At 37.6% G+C, this 21866-nt stretch overlaps 1 protein-coding gene across 1 annotated transcript; it reads right to left on the reverse strand.

Annotated features, from left to right (window-relative positions):
• Positions 1–2724: 2724 nt before the first annotated feature.
• LOC149839924 (ras-related protein Rab2BV-like) lies at positions 2725–18014 on the reverse strand. Its single transcript, XM_090004277.1, has 3 exons — positions 17893–18014; positions 17493–17681; positions 2725–3500 (listed from the first exon to the last, which is right to left on the reverse strand). Exons 2-3 carry the CDS (start codon positions 17655–17657, stop codon positions 3021–3023), a joined length of 645 nt encoding a protein of 214 aa, XP_089860403.1. The 5' UTR covers positions 17658–17681; positions 17893–18014; the 3' UTR covers positions 2725–3020.
• Between the last annotated feature and the right edge of the window lie 3852 nt (positions 18015–21866).

Below are 21866 nucleotides of genomic sequence, written 5' to 3' on the forward strand. Positions count from 1 at the left end.
AAATTTTTTTTTGACAGAGAAAGCTGGGGTTAGGCAGACCCCTACCATTTATACAATCATATACCATTGGGATTCGAACTTGCAACATCCCTACATAAGGTGACATGCACTAACTGCTCCTGGCAGACCAGCTGAGCCCCCATTGGTTTTGGCGAACATTACTTCGAGATGCAGAAGCCTAAAAAGCATTTGGGTATGCACCACCAAATAAGCCTCTTCGGTCTACTATGAGTTTAAACAATGGCAAGTTCAATCGTTGACTCCATGAAAACTTCACTATATGAGAGCGTTGGTTAATTTATTAGGTTGTGTTGCTTCCTCTTTCTTTTGTTTCCCCAATAACATGTTCTGGAGCAGAGTTAAGATTGTTTGTCTGTGTCATCTGGGCTGAGTCTATTTATCATAGTTGGCAAACTCGGCTAGTCAACTTGTGACTCGCCCGAGTTGGTTCAGATTAGGTCCTAACCGAGTTACAAAAAGTTATATAACTTAGTCAGGACTAAACTCGGCTGACGAGTTAAGGCTACCATGTTGAAACTTAAAGGTTTTGCTAAAAATTCAAAAATTAACTAAAAGCAATAAAAGCTTTCAATTTTCTAAAGTTAAATTTGAAAAGATTTCTACTTTCCAAAGTTGCATATGGTGTTGGTACTCGGTGGATGAGAATTTATTAGCATTCAAGAGTGAGAGAGAGGATGAATTAAATGATAATATTTAACACTGAAATAATGATAATAAATAGGTGTTTTATCAAAATAATACTATTTTAATGCATCTAAATAACTCTCATGCAATTATCTACATTTTCTGAAAATTTTATGTTTAGAATATAAAATATCATGATTACAATGTGATATTTACGTTTTATCAAGTAAATTATGATATTTTGCAAATAACACACTATTTTCAATTTCAAATAGTGAAAATGTTATTTTTAATATTTTAAAAATATATTTAATATTTGTCATTATATATATAATTTTGGAAGTTATATTTATTACCATATACACATTTAATATATTATTTTTATTTTTTATCATAAATTATATACTTATTATTTATTTTTAATAAATTAAATAAAAATGCTTGACTCGCCTGATTCACCGAGTTGCATGTGGCTGATCCTATACCGAGTCCCAAGAATGCCAACCATGGCTATTATACCCATAATCTTGACCTTGAATTGAGTTTTGATGTGTATGATAGAACAGGCGTGACTAAAATAACCAAAAAAGGCCTCCGATAGAAAATTATTTATGTCAAAAGGCATAAAAAGCAGCCTCCAGGGGTTTGGCACAGTGGGAAGGGGGCTTGACTACTAGGCAGGTGGTCAGAATTCCATTCTCATGGATGTCAGCCCCTTGCATTGTATCATACCAACGAGGTGGTATCCCATGTGGTAAGGGGGAGTCCTGTGTCAAGCTGGAGGCCCAGGCTCGAATCCCTATGTCACATGGGATGGCTGTGGTACTGGTAGGGGGTCCACCTAACCCCAGGTTGCTTATCAAAAAAAAAGAGTAGAGGTATCATGGGTTCCATTCTCATGGATGTCAGCCCCTTGCAGTATCAAGAGTAAAGGTATCATGTCCCTTGCTTATGCCAAAACAAAGCGACTTCCTTGGGGCAAGTGGTGCACCATGGGTTTACACCGTCATAACAGCGACCTTAAGCACAGCAGCCACAGCTAGCACGGCTAGGTCTTTGATCCTCGGGGTGCTTTCCCCATTCCTCATGAGAAAAAAAAAGCATAAAAAGCTCTCTCATTCATTTGCCTCTATTCAGATTTAAAGTTTTCATATGAACATATATCCTTTTGCCTCTTTTACCAAACTTCATCTTTGCCCAACCAAAACAGCACTATGATACGCTTAGTTCAATGATATCCAAGTATGACATGGTCTCACACATCAAAATTCGAGCATCAAAACCAATGTTATCGGTATCGGTGTGTATCGGCCAATACGCATCGGCAAAAAATTGATGCGCTGCAAACCTGAATCAACTATTTTTTAATAGATGTAAAAAAATCATCAAAAAATAATATTTTAATTTCATTTGAATGATTTTAACATATGTCACGTTATGATTGACACGTAATAAAAAAATTTATTTTTGGGCCGATACAGAACAATTCCCTTGAGTATCGGATATAGCTGAATCAGTGGCCAAATGATTCAGGGGGGATACCGATAATGACAACAATGATCAAAACCAAGCAAGGGGAAGCGACCCTGGAAGGGTCCATCAAAGTTTTCAGGAGATTCAATCCAGCCAGGAGTAGCACATTCACAGTACCTGGGCATAAGCCATTGCCAGCCATAGCCAAGTCAACAAGAGTTGGCATTCAAATCCATGGTACAGTTTTTTCTTTTTGCCATAAATAAGGCCAAAATTAGCTTTTTGTTCCTTGCGTGAAATCGAATATTATTGGATTGTAAAACACTTGTTCATGAACATGTCAGACAATGAGTGTCAGAAAAGGGTTCTCACAGAGGGATGGAATCCAAAATTAGTAAATGAACACAAAATGCTTAGGAGTTGAATCTACAACAAACAAGAAAAAGTCTGATCTAGTTAAAAAGAAAAAGGAAGCCAATATCCGTAATAAATGTGGGAAGGGAAGAAAGGAAAAAAGGAATACCAATACAGCAGAGTATGTAAAATTCTGTCGGAAATAAGTTCTCATCAAGAAAGTAAGAATTCTGGGCTTCAAGAAAATTCGAGTTTCAGGCAATCAAATTTTCTCCTAGAGTAATAAAGCATTATTACAATTTAGAAACAATTCAAAGACAGGGACATACTTTTACAAGAATCAATTCATGTGGCTCCACTCATTTACAGGCTGGTGAAGAACCTGAGAAAGATGAGCCATATCTTTCCAAATTTGCCTATATTTTTATAAGCATATTAATTGTACACCTAAATGCCTAGCCACACCTCTAACAAACTAGATGTACTCTACACTTGTTCCCAATGATGAGTTATTTCATGGAAAAGCAAAAGGAAAGGTCCAATGATAATCAGTAACAGCAATTTTTGTTTGACAGTGAGGTATCAGCAACATTAATAGTGGTACCTTGAATAGGAGGGCCAGCTGTAGCAGCTGCCTCTTGAGCAGCGAGTGCCTTCTTGTTGATTATATGATAGATCTCTGTGAGAATGATCTGAAATGCATTCTCAATGTTCACTGCTGCCAATGCAGATGTCTCAAGGAAAGAAAGACCCTCCTTTTCTGCTAAAACCTTACCATCTTCTTCAGAGACAGCTCTCAGATGCTTCAAGTCTGACTTGTTTCCAGCCATCATGATGACTATGTTAGAGTCTGCATGGCCGCGAAGTTCACGAAGCCACCTTTGAACATTGTCATATGTTTGTCTCTTTGTTATGTCATAGACCAACAGAGCACCAACAGCACCTCTGTAATAAGCACTGGTAATAGCACGATACCTCTCCTGCCCAGCTGTATCCCATATCTGTGCCTTGACTGTCTTGCCATCTATCTGCACAAAAGATACGCCATTCATGGTAACAGAAGGATCATACATACTCATTCTTACAGAAAGTACAAGCTCAGAAAGATGTGCATTCAATCTTCAAATCTCATGTAGTATTGAAATGTAGACTCATTTACCAAAGTTGGACTACTACATAATCAGGCTGGTGCTATAGAAACTTCACATAATTGACTCAATCATCTAAAAGATAATTTGGGAGACACTGCAAATATTTTTAGACGTGGAAGAGTTGGAGCTTAATTAATTATTAATTTGGTAGCTAGATCAATTCTTTTCCGAGAAAGGAATAATCGAATAAAGTTTCCCAATCTCCTATACTAAATAGATTTACATGAAGGTGGGATAAAATGAGGAATAAATTACTTTATTGAGAGAAAACTAGTAATTTGGAGCATTGTGCATGGTGTAGAAGTTTGCTGGGTAATGAACTGACTAGGTTAAGGTTGGAGCAGGATGCATTGCAATATTTGGAACAGTATAATATTTTGAACCAGTAGAGGACTCACGAACTACTTTGTAGTCCCACAGTAACATAGAGAATACCTTTTTCTTTTTTCCATGAAGGATGGGGAAACCACCCTCAGAATCAGAGACCTAGTGGCGCTGGCTAAGCCTTCTGTACTTACAGTCGCTGTCCCGACGGTGTAAACCAGTGGCGCACCACATGCCCCCAGGGAGTCGCCAAGCTTCGGCTGAGCAAGGGCTTATCCCTTGCCCTAATGCAAGGGGGCTGACACTCATGGGAATGGAACCCTGACCACCCACCTAGTGTCCAAGGCCTCCTCCACTACACCAAACATGTTGGGGCAAACAGAGAATACCTTATAATGCAACATTACAACAGCCTGATTTTAGGATCTTATACAATAAGATGGTTGGTGGTTCAAGGACTCCACTATTACAACCGATGCAAAACAAAAAAAGTGTGTGTTGGTCATTGAAAGTACATGCAGATGTCAACGAGCCTGGTGCAAATACTACAATCTATGACAGTTTTCATGTTCCATAAAAATATCAAACAAATATCTCTAAATCATGCGAATTTTATGAATTGATGCTCATCAATAACAATCAGCAGTGTGTTTTAGATGGAGAATACAGTAGTCACTGGTATTGTATTGCAATATCTCAACAAAGTAATTTAAATAATTCTTTTCCTTGGGATATTCCTGACAAGGTGCATACTTGGACAAGTAAAAAAATACATAATTGAACTTGGATTGAATAAAGTTTTGCTGAATAACCAAAAAGAACTAAAATATGAAATTATTGTGTATTTCTCTTTGACAGTAAACTGATATCTTAACAAAAATTAGTTAATTACCATGTTTCAAAACAACTTGATATAATGTCAATCTATGAAAAAATTCCAATTGTGCATATTCGTAACCATGACAACAGCTGATGGATAGCCACAAGCAGACATATGTCCACATTTTCTTCATTAATTATATGACAACCACTTCATTTCACAATCATCAAAAATTAAATTTGGCATGACAAACCAGCTCTCGGAACAAAATTTAAAGTTACCAAAATAAGGTTATTCAAATGGGTTCGAGTTTTGATCCTAAAGATACTGTCAACCTTCTCTCAAACAACCTCCATAATAATCTGAAACTTGCAATGACCCAGCCAGAGGTCACAAACTTGAGCATCTTGACCAGTTGGTCACATTCTACAAAAATCTGGCTCAAGCAAGTTTCATAAAGGAAACACTCTCTGGCTTGATAGGACTTTTATTCAAAAAAACATGTTTAAAATTTAGTAGTTGAGAATATAAGTTGGAAATTTAATTCGTCATAAAATGATTGGATGCATGGATATGCCATTGAAGTTATCAGAAGTATAGAAAGAGTTTCAATTTTCTCAACAAATACATATACACAGAAATAGGATTGGTAAATGAACTAAGCATCTTGTGGTTCAGCTCAGTTCAGCTCACACAAAGCTCATTCATGTTCATTAAGAGAGCTAGGTGGCCCGAGTCATGAGCAGCTTGTTTAGCATAAAAAATTTGAACACAAATAGTGGTGTTCAGCTCGGCTTGACTTGTGTGAGCTTCTACAGATACAATATATATATATATATATATATAGAGAGAGAGAGAGAGAATAGATGGTAGCTACCTACCGCCAGCCTACCGGGCTTTGAAAGGGTTTTTTCTATTTTTTCTAAAATCTGACCATACAGATGTGATCTACATGATTTATTTTATAGGCATCGACTCTTGGATCATCTGATTCCGACACACTGGTAGGTTTTTATAAGATTTAAAGATCAGACAGTCAATAATTTTCAAAAATATTCAATGCCTAAAAATTCACTTTTTATCGAAAAAACATGATCCGAGTGTCATTTCCTAGCAAATCGATCATGCCGAACACATCTGCAGGGTCAGATTTGCTAAAAACAACCCGAAGACACCTATTTACTGGTGGTAGGCTGCCGGTAGGCTCAAAAATGATAGGCAGCTATCATGTTTCATATATATATATATATATATATATATATATATATATATATATATATATATATATATATATATATATATATATATATATATATATATGTTATGTGTGTGTGTGTAGATAGATAGATTAACTGTAATATATGATACAAAAGAAAATATGGGACAAGCGGTCAGTGTGCATCGCGTGCACGGATCAGGTTCAATGTTTGATTTCCATTGTTTGCACTCCAAAACAAAAGTGCAAGCTAAGCTTTGTCACACAAGACAGCTTGGGCTTCGCTTGGTTCACCACAAGCCCCAGCCCAAGCTGGGTCCAGATGTGAACAAGCCAAGCTAGAACAGGTTCTGTTTGGTTAATTCCGCTTGTTTACCAGCCCTACACAGGCATGACTTTTGACAAATTAGCTGATTACTAAACCAAGCTCACAGTAGCATCTAAATTAACAATCTCTTTCCCAAAACCAATTCTGCACGACATCCACAATTAGAACAAAGCTCAAATAGCTCAGATTCCTCAAGTGCACTCAATAACAAATTATCCACCATTGTCATATTAGGAGCAATAACAACACATAATTGTTGTCCAAAGAAAGAAAAAGAGTTTTATTTTAGAATTAAGATAAAACCACAAGAAATAAAAATATTCAACAACTAGCACCATGTAATCACACTCACCAATGGCATTATACAAGCAATCTAAACATTGTATATAATTACAAGCATGCTCTTCAAAGAGTTGACACATATAGCTTCAAATTAGAATATACATTATATATATAACCACCTGTATCATTCAAAGTAACTTCTCACCGAGCGTTTTTCTCAGAGAGATTTTTAAAAGTTGGTTTTTCTGGGGGGAAAACTCAGGAGTTTAAAAATTTTGACAAAAATAAAAAATAATAATAATAATAAAAACATAAGAAAATAATAAGTCTTGCATTATTTTTCTTGCAAAAATATAAAGAAACAAGTTTTAAAAGGTTTTAAAATATAAAAGAAAGGATAAATAGAAAATATAAGTTTAAATATAAAACATAAAATTTCCCCCAAAAATAACATGATACTATCATGATAATTTGAAAATATGGTGATATATTGCCAATAATATTGGCAGACATTAAATACCAATATTATCGTTACAATTTCAAAATATCGGCAATATTGGTGACAGTCGTATCGTATCATAAATTTGTAATAAAAAATAAAATAAAAAATCAGAAAAAAATAGCAAAAAATCTAAAAAAATATTATCACATGAAACAATGATGAATTGCACAAAATACAACCATAAAATCACACATGAAGCATTTATGTCTCCATGAGCTGCTATGAATTGCATGCATATCTCATAAGAAAAATGTAAATTGTGAAATAATAAACAACACTAAGCTAACAAGTCATAAGATCCATAACATGCATGTTTACATAAAAATTAAACAAAATCCCCAAGTGTTTTTCAATAATTAAAAATTTTACATAACCAAATTTTTTTAAGTTCAAACAAAAACGAAGACTTCTTCTTCTTGCAAGAAATCAAGCTCTAAATCATTCTCAAGTTCTTTAGGAGTGAACACAAACTCACCTTAAGGAGTCTTCTTATATATTTAAAAAAAAAACAGGAAAAAAAATGAATTGAGTGCAACATAAAATACACTAATTGTGTATCGCAAGATACACCCTGTATCGGGGTGTATCGTATCGATTAGGCCCAAAGTAGTGACACGTATCATACCATATCATACGATACGGTGCATACAACACTGGATGGATGTACATGTGTATTCAATATCAAAGCAAAGTTTGAACATCCGTAATCTTGTTTAAGAAAATATCAGAAGAAATTCAATTGATTCCAATATTTTTTACACAATAATCAAATTTAACACATCGCTAACATTAAGCACTTCTTTCCTGCAAACCAAGTAATTAGCATGTCAGCATAAATCTTATACTAGTAAGATTACCAGCAAGTCACAGTTTTTCAATCCAGGTGGCATTTACTCTCACAAGTACCAGCAAAGTTTTTCAAATAGAAGCACGTGGACAGCACTAAATTTTAACATAACAGAAACCCAAACAGCAGAACTACTAACCAATTGGCCTTGACAATTACAAGTTCCCCCAAATCAAATCACAAGTTGATTCCTGATAAACATGTCAACTTCTCCAGGATTGTATCCCCTAGCAATGTCTATGTTAACAGCTCTTCTCCAAAACATTGCTAAGTTTCAAAAGAGGATTCTTGAGTAGAGAACATTACCACCTAGAACTGCACACTTACATCATTAAATAAATGCAAGAATAATTTACAAAATGCCTAGTGTTAAAATATATGTACAATACTCAATAGGCGTATTTTACATAGTTGTTTCTAGAAACAACTATTTCAAATAGGGTAGACTTAATTTTATTTTTTTTATTTTATTTTTTTTTATTATTTTTTTTTCTTTATTATGCATTGGGGGTCCCACATAGAGTCGTTGGGGGCTCCCAATGATACTATGTGGGAGCCCCTAATGGCTCTCCTTTTCCCCTTTTCTTTGTATTCAAATAGGGGAGTTCTCTCCTTGTATTCTTAGGATTGTGAGCTCTCTTGAATAAAAGTTCTTAACTTTTTACTTGGTTGTATAGCCTTTTAAAGGCTCTTTTGTATTGTCCCATAATGGACTTCTTTCTTATTTCTCTCTTGTGCCTCCGTGCTTGTCCATTATTGAACTTTGTAAATGCATTTGCATTCTTGGGTTATATTTTCGCATTTTTCATTACATGGTATCAGAGTCATACGATTCTTGGAGTTGAAGTCGTGACAACGCCCTTCATATTTCACTCCTTCCATATCTTGTCCGCATAATGAAATCCAAGATTGATCTCTCCTTCAAGCTCAATGGTAAGAATTATATGATGTGGGCATCCGCAATGGAGAATAATATCAAAGGAAAAAAGCTTTGGGGTTATGTAATGGGTTCTATTCCCGAACCTCAACTTAAGCTCACCAAGATAGAAGGAGATCAAGAAAAAGCTTTTGAGGGAGATGCTCACCTCAAGGCCATTGAAGAACATCAAAAAATGGTGAAAGATTGGGAGAGCAATTATGCAATGATTCTTGCATGGTTCATGAACAATGTAAAACTCAAGGTATGTGCTAACATTGTCAAATTTCGCAAAGCCAATGAGGCTTGGTTTTTTATGAAAGGTATATATACCCAAAAGATCTTGTAAGAACATATTTATTGCAAGAAAAAGAGAAAACCACCAAACAAGGTGATTTGAGCATTCAAGATTACTATAGTGCTTTAAATCCTCTATGGGATAAATTAGCACTCTTAGAGCCTAAGTGGGTTGCCATTGAGGACGTAGAACTTAGGCAAAGACAAATTGAACATGAAAGATTTTTTCAATTTCTATTTGTGCTTCGTATCGAATTTGAGCAAGTTAGATCCTCTCTTCTGCATAGATCTACTTTTCCTCCTTTGGAAGATGCTATTGCTGAAATTATTCAAGAAAAAACTCGGCTTGACACGAGTAAGAGTGTTGATGGGGTCTTAGCCGTGTCTAAACCCGGCAACAATGTTAAAACATATAAACCTTCACACTTTGGAAGGCAAGGTAACTATAGCAACAATAACAACTATGGTGGAGGTAGAAAGATGATTGTTTGTCATCATTGTAATAAGATGGGTCATATTAAACCCGCTTGCCCAAATTGAATAGAACTTTCAAGCATAAGGTATTTCTGGGACAAATTTCTATAGCTCTTCAACAAATTCTCAAAACAGCCTCCTCTACATCGGATGCTGCCATTGTCTCTACATCCTCACCCGGTACATATTCTTGGATTTTAGATTCGGAAGCATCTTTTCATATGACTCTCTATGAAAATGCTTTAACTGATATATGCACCAATTCAAAACTATCTTGTGTCTCTACGGCCGATAAAACTTTTTTAAAAATAAAGAGTATAGGAACACTAGATCCCAAAAATTCTTAAAAAAAATTGTTCCAAAAGTTAAAATTGTTCCAAAACTAAACTTAAATCCTTTTTCGGTTTCTCAAATTATAGACCATGGATGTGAAATATCTTTCTCATCTAATGGTTGCTTTGTGCAGGATCTTCAATTCGAGAAGTGGATTGGGCAAGGTCATAGTAAGGGAGACCTTTACTTTATGGATTATTTGACTCTCCCTTCAAACTCATTTTGTACATATGTTCAAGATAAGAGTATTGAAACTTGGCATAAAAGACTTGGATATCCAAACTACTCTAAAATGTATCTTTTTCCTTTTGGAAACAAATTTTGTAAAGAAAAAGGCATGACTTGCAAAGATTGTATTCTTGGAAAAATGAAATCTATCTCATTTCCAACTAGAACCTTTGTTTCAACAAGACCTTTTGAATTGGTGCACTCGGATGTATGGGGTTCATCTTCGGTTATGTCTAATGGTGGTTATTCGTATTATATAACATTCATCAATGACTTTACTAGGTATGTATGGATCTATTTAATTTTAAATCAAAAGTTTTCTTTTTTTTTAAAGAGTTTTGCATAAAAGTTAAAAATCAATTTCAAAGCAATATATTTATTCTTAGATCTGATTCGGGTAGAGAATATTTATCTAATGATTTTCAAAATTACCTAAAGCTAAATCAAATTTGTCATCAAAGATCTTGTCCTACAACACCACAACAAAATGGGCTAGCGAAGAGAAAACATAGGCATATTGTAAAAACAGCTAGAACATTGGTTATTTCTAAAAATATCCCCAAAAATTTTTTGGCCAAAACCGTTTTAACCTCCACTTATTTAATAAATCGTATGCCATCATCCACCTTGAAAAATATCTCTCCTTATGAAAAACATCTCAACATGGCACCATACTTCAATCGCTTACGAGTTTTTTGTTACAAATGCTTTGTACTTTTACACAAAAGAGATAAGTTGTCTCCAAAAGTGATTAAGTGTGTTTTCTAAGTTTCCTTGGATATGGTGAAAATAAAAAAGGATATAGATGCTTTGATTTCAAAAATAACAAACTTTATGTTTCCAAATATGACATTCTTAGAAGATGAAAATGGTTTTGAAAGTCTTGATAAGAAAGATGAAATTGATTATATGTTTTTGTATGATCTTTCCCCAACAAAAGATAAGCATCCTAATGATGATTCATTGAATCATTTTGCAATAATAGATGATACACATTATGAAAATTCTAATATTGAAACATCACTAAGTAATGATGACATCGTTGATAATTCTAAAAACCTTCAAGTTTATACTCGGCGTGAGCAAAATAAAACTATTAGTGCCTTATAAAAAATCTCTAATGCGTCAAAAAGATAAAGAATTTCATTGAATACACTTGAAGACTTGGAACGTTCACATTGATTTTTTTGTATTTCCAAACTTTCAGTATATCACACCATAAGTTTGAGGGAGAGTATTAAGTTGTGTGTGTATATATATATATATATATTTATTTGTTACATATTGTATATATATATATTCATGTATATATATATATATATATTCTATTTATAATGATGTAATAGGTAATACCCTCTAGGAGTATTGTAATAGGAAGTGCCCATTAGGGGCACATTAGTACTTTTACTTTATTCTTTTTATTTTATTTTATTTTTTGTTATAGAGACTATTTGGTCAAATACCAAATAGAGTTGTTAGGTACATTTTTGACTAGTCAACTTAGAGTTGACTAGTCAATAGAGTTGTTGAAACAGTCCAACAACTATATCTATAGTTGTCAAAACAGTCCAATAGTTCTATTGAGACGGCCACTTGTGTATAAATAAGGGCTTTGTCCACTTTATTCTCTAATGCTTATCTTAAGCAGTCATGCTCAATAAAATGTAATTTTTTTTACATTCTTGTATTCTTTTTAATTACTTAATATCTTGGATGCAGTTAGTGTTGATGTAGTGCCTTAGTGCTCTTGTTTGTCCCTTAGTTGGACTTGTGTGTGCATGTGCACTTTGTGTTTATTGTAACGCCCCAAAATTTCAAACTTTTGAACCTTTCAGGAAACAGGCCAGAGACTAGAAAAAAAATCTCTTCACTTCAGAGTTTGTTTATGAAATCAGCGGAAGACTATTCTTTTGTTAAATTCAGAAAGGCAAGCTGACGACTTTGGGCACGTTAGCTAAAAGAACCAAAACGCACAATCCATGTTACTCGCAAAACACTTGGAAAAGCTACTTTCATTTAAGAAGTTTCCCAAATAGTATAAAATTCGGATATCCAAGGAAAATCCATTACAAAACTCAAAAACGTTCAGGACGCGAGCTAAGAGCAGGAAAAAGAAAGTCTTGAAGTCATCTTGTCATCGCGTCATCGCCCGTGGTGTACCTAATCATCACTTGTACCCATAGAATGGGTTAGTTTCGCGAAAAACTAGTAGGTGCACATGAAAGACTATAGGAAACTGAATTAAGAGCATTTAATTCAGCATGCTAAGCAGTTTAAATCAGACATGCAGTTAAACAGGTAAGCAGTTCAAAGCATGTAAGCAGTGCAACTGTCAAACGCAACATGACGATTCATTTGATCGTAAGTTGTGAACTATCACGCAACAAGCAAGTCTCATGACCCATCAACTAGTATGAACAGACTTTATGTTTCGATATTACTGGCCTGCGGGTACGCCCAGACAAAATGTAGAAACAACTGATGTTATGTATTTTCAATAACCCGAATAGCTAGTTGAGTCCGCTCCTAAGGGGACGGCTTTAGCCGAGAGAGGATTCCCCAAAGGCAGGTACTTGGCAACGGATGCATCCAACTTCTGCAGAAGTCCATGGGATCTACCACCTAGGATAATGCCTGGTAGTTCCTTCTCCTAACTCCAATGACTAGGGAGGCCGATTCTTTGCTCGTGGGGTGGTTGTTAACAACCTGTCCATTGGAGTTTTGTACCAATCCATCATCTCCCTTGACAGAAACACAAGGGCGAATGAGTGCATCAGGGGTAAATTAACTAACGACTCATTTTATATGCTCTGGTCTTTTGACCTAATGAGCATCTTACCTGTGAAGGTGATCCCATTTTTATATGTTTACAGCATTGTGCATTTAGCACGGTTCGAGGTTGCACGACCGTCTCATCCGATCATCGCAGTACTAGCGTGTAGTGCACGACTACAAGTACTCTAGGATGAAAGGGGTATAGCTCCTCAATAGGAGCCTCAATAGAAGTGTTTCACAAAGATGTAATGTTTCTCAAACTTTACTTTTGACATTCTTTATCTTTTGAAACAGCCAACAGTTTGTGCCACATTTGGCATCCAATTTTCTAGAATCTCATCCGCTATCGTGGTATCTACATGCCTCGCATGACTCGATATCAGCCTCGATAGACGGGATATGATTCTCAACAGAACCCTGCTAAGAAGTTTGCTCAAGCCTCAATTCGGGATTACCCGAGATATATCGAATAGACGAACAGAACTAGCCAATCACATCCTTCCAAATACTTCAATTTGGGCAGTCTTTGATACTTTTGCGCACCTCCCTAAATTCTCAAGTCTACTATGCAGGACTGCTCACTCGAAAAGTCAGGATCCCTGCTAGGGATCTCTCTCCTTAGACGAGGATGTATCACTAGCTCCCGACTCAACTCTTGTCGCAAGAGGGAGAATGGTAAATGCCCCTTGCATCCTCCACGAGGATGCCTTTATAGCACATGCAATGAGCGAAAACCTGAGCGTCATCTGCAATGGCAAGGCAGTAACGAAACATTTGCAAAAGCAAGAGCCTGGGCACAAAGCTCGACGGCAAAGTAAATACATGACAGAAAGTAAAGGACAAGGATCGCGAAACCGCGTCCTTGAGTTAAATGCGTACTCGTATAAATATATATGCATATATATTTATTTATTTATCCTTTTTAGTTAATTGAACTCAATTCAATTGTCCAAGTCCTCCGTGCAATCTTCCCCTACCTTGAGGAGTTGCAAGCTTGCTGGCGCCTGCGGGTGTAAATGATTGACGGCTCGGGTCGCGGAGCGCGAGCGGGATCTATCGTACAAGCTGCAAAAGCGACAGTCTTAGCAAGCTAACACCAAAAAATAGAAGATCAAGGGCATTGCCGCTGACCTGAGTTGAAGGAAGCAGAGGCAGGGGCATCGTGCCCTTGCGCACCTACTATCAGCGCAAAAAGCAAGGACAAGGGTTGCGAGCCCCTGCTAACCTGCTGTCAACAAATTACGAGGGGGCAGGGGGTTGCACCCCTGCCCTCAGAAAGCGAGGGCAGGCAGGGTTGCGCCCCTGCCTGACAAAGTAGCAGAGAGGCAGGGGGCTTCGCCCCTGTCTGTCAAGCATGCAAGGAGGCAGGGACTTGTCCCCTGCCTGGCGATTATGCGAACAGGCAGGGAGCGAAGCCCCTGCCTGATGTCGGGGGAGAGGAAGGAGGCTCTACCCCCCCTCCCAACCAAAAGGCAAAGAGGCAAGGGCTAGGCCCCTGCCCGTTAGCTACCAAGGGGGGAGGCAAGGGGCTTCGCCCCTGCCTGCCGAATACGCAAACAGGCAGGGGCTTGGCCCCTGCCTGTCGAACACGCAAACAGGCAGGGGGCGAAGCCCCTGCCTGACGCCAGAGAAGAGGGAGCAGGGAGAAAGAGAGAAGAAAAGAAAAGGAGAAGAGAGGGTGCCGCGTACCTGGAGGTCGTCGGAGAGAGCTCGCCGGAGAGGGTCGCCGGTGGCGGTTACTCGGCAGACGCGAGGAGAGTGGGAGAGGCAGTCGGGGGAGAGAGAGAGACGAGAGAGGAAAAGGGGGAGGGGGGGGTTCTCTTTGAAACCCTTGCCTCGTTGTCTTTAGAAGGCACGAGAAGCGGTGCCTCCGTTGGGTCCGGGTCTGGATCCGACCCGAAACCAAGTTAAATTTTTTTTATGGGTTTTATATTTATAATCATGTAAGCCCTTAGAGGCCTTGTATTTCCACATATTTCATTACAGAGAGGAGCATATTGACCTTGTAACCTGATTATTCAGGTTACACACACACAACCAGTTTCTGGCCTCATCAAGGACAAAATACTGAAGAAAGCATCTCAAATTTTGGGGTGGAGTTCACTTGCATGATACCCTCCCCTGCCCCACCCCACCCCACCCCACCCCCTCAACCCCCATGCAGCCTTTTTCTACTACTAAAATGGCACCAGAAGATATAAGCATGCTACAATCCTACAACATGATTATATACTATTTATACTATGTTTGTCTTCATGATCATCATAATCATCACATCACCCAGCCTTGTCCCATCTACATGGAACATGTGCATGCGCCCCAGCAAATGGTGGCACAGTCACCTGTGTCCCATCACCTGGTATCCTTGCAACATGAGACCCAACATCATGTCAGGGATGATTCTTTGACCACCCAATCCCAACAGCTCTAAAACATTAAGAGTAAGATCTAAAATATAATAAAACATAAAGTAGAAATTCATTTGAATAGACAAGGATCATATTATCCATGCTATGCAAGTCCTTAGTTGAAACTGTCAATACCAGTCCACTTAATTTGAAGTGGATTCTCCCTCACAAGTATTAATAAAGTCCCATCGTTCAGGTATTCATTGAAATGTTAAGTTTCACAGAAATACATGATACATGAAGCAATATAACAATAAATTTAAAAGGTGCCAGCACTAAATACAGCTAGGCAAGTTGGCCAAACTGAGAAGTTCATAATTCATTAGTACACTGGATGGTTTCAGATATTATACATGTTCAATATTAAAGTAAACAGACTTCTATTACAAGTAAAGATTTTACTCAGACTACAGAACAAAACATATTACTCTCGACAAAATAAATCTTCCAGGCCATGCAATGATGAATATCATACAACTGTGATACAATTCTAAATTCATGGCACTGATGATGCATGGCAAGCCTTAGGAATACTTAAAATTGGAAGTATGGGACAACTAATGATCTAGATTTATCCAGCCTTGTGTAAGCATTGTCATCATTTAAGATAACCTAAACTTGCAAATAAAACAAGACAAATAAGTTTTAATATCAATTTGTAGTTATTGTTTTGCTTGTGCATTTCAGAATTTTTGTTGTTTCTGACATCCACAGAGACATCACATGCAAGCCATTCAGATTATGCACATCAGTAGCAGGGAAGTAATGCCATTTGTAGTCTGTTAGGCAAAAAGAACAAATTACCTAATGTTTGCAAAAGCTAACAAATTAAACATATAAATCCAATAAACATTATCATAGTTGTCTGATTGCGTCCACTTATCCAAAGAATGTAATAAAGTTGGAATATTGTATTATGCACCATGATGATGGATGTCAAAGGATTGGGTTTGGCTCAGACAACAAGAAAATCTGGTGGAACACCATGAACAAGGATGTTGAAGAGGAAGCTACTTGTATCAAGATATGGAAGTGCCCTGGACTCAGCTTTAGAGTATTACATCAAAAATCCAAATCTGAATGCACGAAAAAGTGTATTTGATTCTTAACAGCTAACTGGAACCAGATGTGCTAAACAGCTTTTCCCACCTGCATCTGAATCCAACTACAAATCAGATTAAGCCATATCTGCTTATGTCGGATTAAGTACTGCACATGTCCCATATGAAACCAACTGGTTTGCATCCCTATCTGTAATAGAATATCCCAATTCCTCGCACTTTTTATGGATGAGTGTGCAAACCCCGTTTACCCCAACCCCTCCCCGCCTTGCAGCACCTCAAAAAACGGCAAAGTAAAAACAATGCTAGAGTTGACCAGTAAACTAGCAGCACAATTTCATTCCCAAAAAAAAAAGTCACAAAGCAGTGAATATTCTAATATCACTGGCAACACAAACAACCAAGAAAGACGATTGCACCAATAGCTCACTATTCACTTATGAATAGAAACAGTGCCAAACGGGAAAAAAAATACCAAGGAATAATACAGACATTTTTGACAAAAGCTGCACCACTATCCAAACATCAAAACAGCAGAAATCCGAAGGCTACACAAGCTTTCATTAGACTAACCAATCTGTGAGCGTCTCATTAAAAGGAACTTCAATAATAGAATCCACAATTCCTAATTTCGCTAGAAAAATGTTATCTTCAGCAATTAAAAAACATGTTACATTTAAATGTCTGAAAAGCTGCAGGCTTGCATAAAGATGCTTTCTGAAATCTATACAAAATTAATATATACTGTCTCCGGATGACAAAATGAAAGTAACTCCTCCGTTCGAAAATAACATATTTAATCAGATAAAGGACCAAATGACAGAGTGAAAAACGGAAACAAATCAACCTTAGGGCTACCACATAGAGTTTAATCAAATGAAGCACGAATGCTAAGAAATTAATAAGACAGTTTTCATGCCTCCACAGATTGCACAGAAATACACACAAAGATCCTAAAAACTAAATCTTCAACACAAAAATCCAAAATAATTCAATAATTCTCCTCGAACAAAATGATCGACAAGTTCTTCCTCAGATACAGAGAGAGAGAGAGAGACCTGAAGAGTTCTTGTCGCGAATTCAACTCCGATGGTCGACTTCGATTCCAAACAGAACTCGTTCCGAGTGAACCTCGACAAGATGTTGGATTTTCCCACGCCAGAATCGCCTATGAGGACGATCTTGAAGAGGTAATCGTACTCGTGATCAACCTTATGCGCCATCCCACCGCCTGTTCTTCAACTCGCCTATCCAACCAGAAAAACAGAATAACAAAAACGAAAAACGAAACGAAGAAATCCCTCAGAAAAATCCAAAAAACAGAAAAGAAACCCGAAAAGTAACAGAAACCAAAACTCGCAGCCTAAAAACACCAAATTTTTGCCTAATTCATAAGATCCGAAATTTCCTCTCCCAGAGAGAGAGAGATAGAGAGAAAGAAAGAGAGAGATTTCTTACAGTTTGTTAGAAGAGCGAAGAAGCAGAATCGAAAGACGATCGAGGAACGTTTTCTCTGTTATCTCCTTTTTTTGAATTTTTTTCCGGTTAAGGAAGAGGAAGCGAAGGTGAAGAGAAGAGAAGACGCCTTCAATCGTCCATTTCTTTCGCTAAAAAAGTGGGGCGACGAAGCGCCAAATCCGAAACCGTTTCGGGCATCTGCGAAGAGGGAGAGAGAGAAAAAACAAAAACCAAAAATATTTTCGCGCTTGAGTAAATTTTTCTCTATGAAATTTTTGAAAGTGTGTTTTTGCAAATTAGTGCCTGACTTTTCACTTATTCACAGATTAACCCCCACCTTTTGTTCATTTACAAATCAGTCGTCGTCTGTCCTACGTTAATGCCTATTAGTCCTCTCGTTAATAAGCTGTCAACTAACCATAGTTTAGTGAGGGCAAGGGGTGCCCCACTGGGTGCGACTAGGTCTCTGATTCTGAGAGTGGTTTCGCCGTCCTGAGTGAAAAAAAAGGGGGGGTTCAATGCGCTGTTTGATACCAGCCCTCTTTTCATATGACCATTCATCGTCCCAAAGCAGAAGTCTTTTTCTTCCAGTTTTTTGCAAATTACCCTACCTTTCTTGTATTTTATAAAATGGTCATCCATAAGGGTAGAACCGTCTATTTATCTGTCCTTAACAGTTTCCGTTTAATCACATAGACTAATTTGCAAGAGTTAATAAAAGGCAGCTTTACTGATTTGCAAATGAATAAATGTCAGGTACTAATCTAAAAATCAATAAAAATTCTCGGCACTTATTTGCAAAAATAATTTGGGGGGTAAACAAAAAAGAAAGTAGAGGGCCGTTGATCTAAAAAATCAGCTATTTGTAGAAAAGCTGGATAATGTTTGTGTTATTACATTCAACAGCCCCTAAGTCTAAAATGACATTTTGGTAAAAATAAAATAATTTTTGTGTCAACTTGGAGCATTTTAGTATCTTTGTTGGACTAAAAAAAATGAGATATGACCAAGCGTACCGTTGAAACAGAAATTACAAAAGTAGGTACCGGAATTTTGCAAATTACACAGTTTTTTGGACAATCGTAGTCACGCGGTCATGTCTAAAAAAAGGACACCTGTGTTCTGCTGACACGTTGAGCTTGGCGTCGTCTGTGGTGAAGATTTGGGATGTGGCTTGACTTTAGGATGTAATATTTCTACGAAGTGCACAGAAACAAGGGTTTTAAGCTACGTGGCGGATTGTAATTGGACCTTCTGGGTAAGAAAAACGAGCAGCTTGATCTGTAAAAAGGGACGGACATGAGTGGATCCAAACTGATTCGGATTTTTAAGGACCCATACCCGGACCGAGATAACGGACAGAAAGTGTCTTGGCCTAGTCTGCTTGTCTGATAGGAGCAGCTACTTCACGCCACCTTGTGTTGGGACATTGCAAGTTCGAATCCCAATGGTACCGTTGTATAACTGGTTGCGGTCTGCCTAACCCCAGCTTGCCTTTAAAAAAAATATATAAAGTGTCTTGGTCTGGTCTCATCATTTTAAAATGCTTGGTTTGTCTTGGATTTCCATTCAAGTGGGTTGGTTCAAAATCTAGGCATGAAATACTAGATTCGGAATTGGGTTCGAGAGCTCTTCTGGTCAAACCAAGCTTGGAGTGCAAACGGATCGCATTCATGACAGCTAAATGCATGAGGATTTGGATTCAGAACAGCTAAAAATTGCAAAACCTTCATTCTGGATTCGACCCATTTGCATCCCTAAACCAAACCCAACTTGTGAAGAAAAGCGTGCTGAATTGGACTTGGTCTTCAAGGGGTTTTGGAGCTTCATTCAAAAAGAAGGGCCAAGCGGATCTTCATCTTTTAGAAGGCGACCAAAATGGAGAGGGTCCTTGGCCCATGAGGGCTCCACTCATTTCATTTTATAGGGGTGATTTGTGAATGTCACCAAGTTGACGGGATTTACACTAATGAACTCGTGGATTTACACTAATGAACTCGGTGAGCAAGGTAGTTTTTCTCTGATTATCTTTAAACAACAAAATGGAGAGAGAGAGAGGGTTTTTTTTAATTCAACTTTAAAATGCTAATGATGGATTAGGCTAACCTAACTATCCTATCTAGCTGCAAATCATGGGTGCAAGCTTTGTCCCCATGAATGTGTTCGACATTGTTTCTTAGTTCTCGGCAGGGTTGTCAGTATCGGTGCTGTATAGTATCGCCCGAAAATCGACCCGAATCGATTATTTTTTTAATAAATGTAAAAAATAGCTTAGAATTAAATTTTTTAAATATTATTTTAATGGCTATGCTCTGATTGATAGGTAATATTTTTTTGCATTTTTTGGCCGATTCAAAATGATTCACTTCGGTTGATTCACCTGAATCGTTGGCCAAACAATACATGTCCGATTCCGATACTGACAACATTGGTTCCCGGATCTCACATCTCACTTTGCACTGTATTCTTCAATGTCAAAACAAGATGTGGATCATGAAATTCTAGTGCGTTGTGGGCCATCGATTTTTAAAGCTTTCAAAAAACAATGATTAGGCGTTTCAATAATATGAAACGAAGCAAGTACCTGTACCAACAACCGTATCTTTAAACGGCTTTGAGACCTACTTATTACCAACTTTATATTTAAGGAAAAATTAACTAGATTGCACCATACTTTAATTGACGCCACCTGTTTTGTTGGCATTTTCTTATTTTTTTGAGCAAGCATAGTGCATATAATTTACATAGTTTATTAGTCAAAAGTATGTATTATATGTCTGATTGTATTACAGAGTGGGCCGGGGGGAAACGAGGCTTCACCCAGCCTCGCCTGGTTTGGTCCGAGGATGGAGGTTAAAATCAAAACCCTTGCGGGGACAAAGGCGGGGATTGACTTACGCTTTCTCCCGCCCCGCCCCATCTCCATCATCGATCCCCGCCTTGCCCCACCTCGACCCGTTTGAACTGAGGATGGAGGACATGAAACAGAAATGGAGGTTAAAAGTAATACCCATGTGGGGATGGAGGGTAGGATTTTGAGATGGGGCGAAGGTGAAGAAGACCTTGTCCCCCGCCCCGGTCCACTGCCATCCCTAATTACAGAACCAGTTTTTTAAGAGCTTGCAAAAAAGTTTTTTTTTTTCAAATATACGCGACAATTGACAATGCTAATGATTTTAGCATATAATATATTTGTAAGAATACTTCACCATTTGGATAACAACATGGTGGTTATAACAAGATTTTAAATTTTCTTATGGTTTTCTTAACCTACTAAATAGCAATCATAAGATTGACAGATGTTAGATTACAAAGTTTCTTTATGACTGATTAGTTGAGAAGAAAAAAAAAAGGTATTAGGTAGTTATTGGTCAAGGGAATCAATTCCTAACTAATTCATTCATTGTGTTCACATGGAGCTTAAACTAATTCATTCATTGTGTTCAGATGGAGCTTAAATTTATGAAACCAGAAGGAATTTGAACAGCTTAAAAAAGGTTGATCTATTTCCTTTTAGGTAGGCAGTGGATCGGCAGGAAACGGCACCCACCTTGCCCCTTTTAGACCGGAGATGGAGGACATGAAACATGGATGGAGGCGGGGATGGTAGTTAAAATCAAAACCTATGAGGGGATGGAGGCAGGGATGAACTTACGCTTTCCCCCGCCCCATCTGAGTCCTTGATCCCCCCACCTTGCCCTGCCCCCTGCCATCCCTACTTCTAGGTAGATGTTTGTTGGAGTCCTTGAAATTGCAAAAAAATCTATATTTACATGGGTTGTAGTTTTGGGAAACAACAACAACGCCTTCATCCCAAACAATTGGGGTCGGTGATATGAACCAAAAAGAAAATCATTCTAGGTCCTCCACATGAATCCTTCTCCTCCAATCATTTCTATCCAATGTCATGTCCTCGGTGAGGTTCAAATACTTCATATCTTTTCTTATCATCTCCATCCAAGTCTTTTTAGGCC

Source organism: Nuphar pumila, chromosome 4 (genome assembly GCF_984573655.1).
Source record: "Nuphar pumila chromosome 4, dmNupPumi1.hap1.1, whole genome shotgun sequence".
NCBI classification, from domain to species: Eukaryota; Viridiplantae; Streptophyta; class Magnoliopsida; order Nymphaeales; family Nymphaeaceae; genus Nuphar; species Nuphar pumila.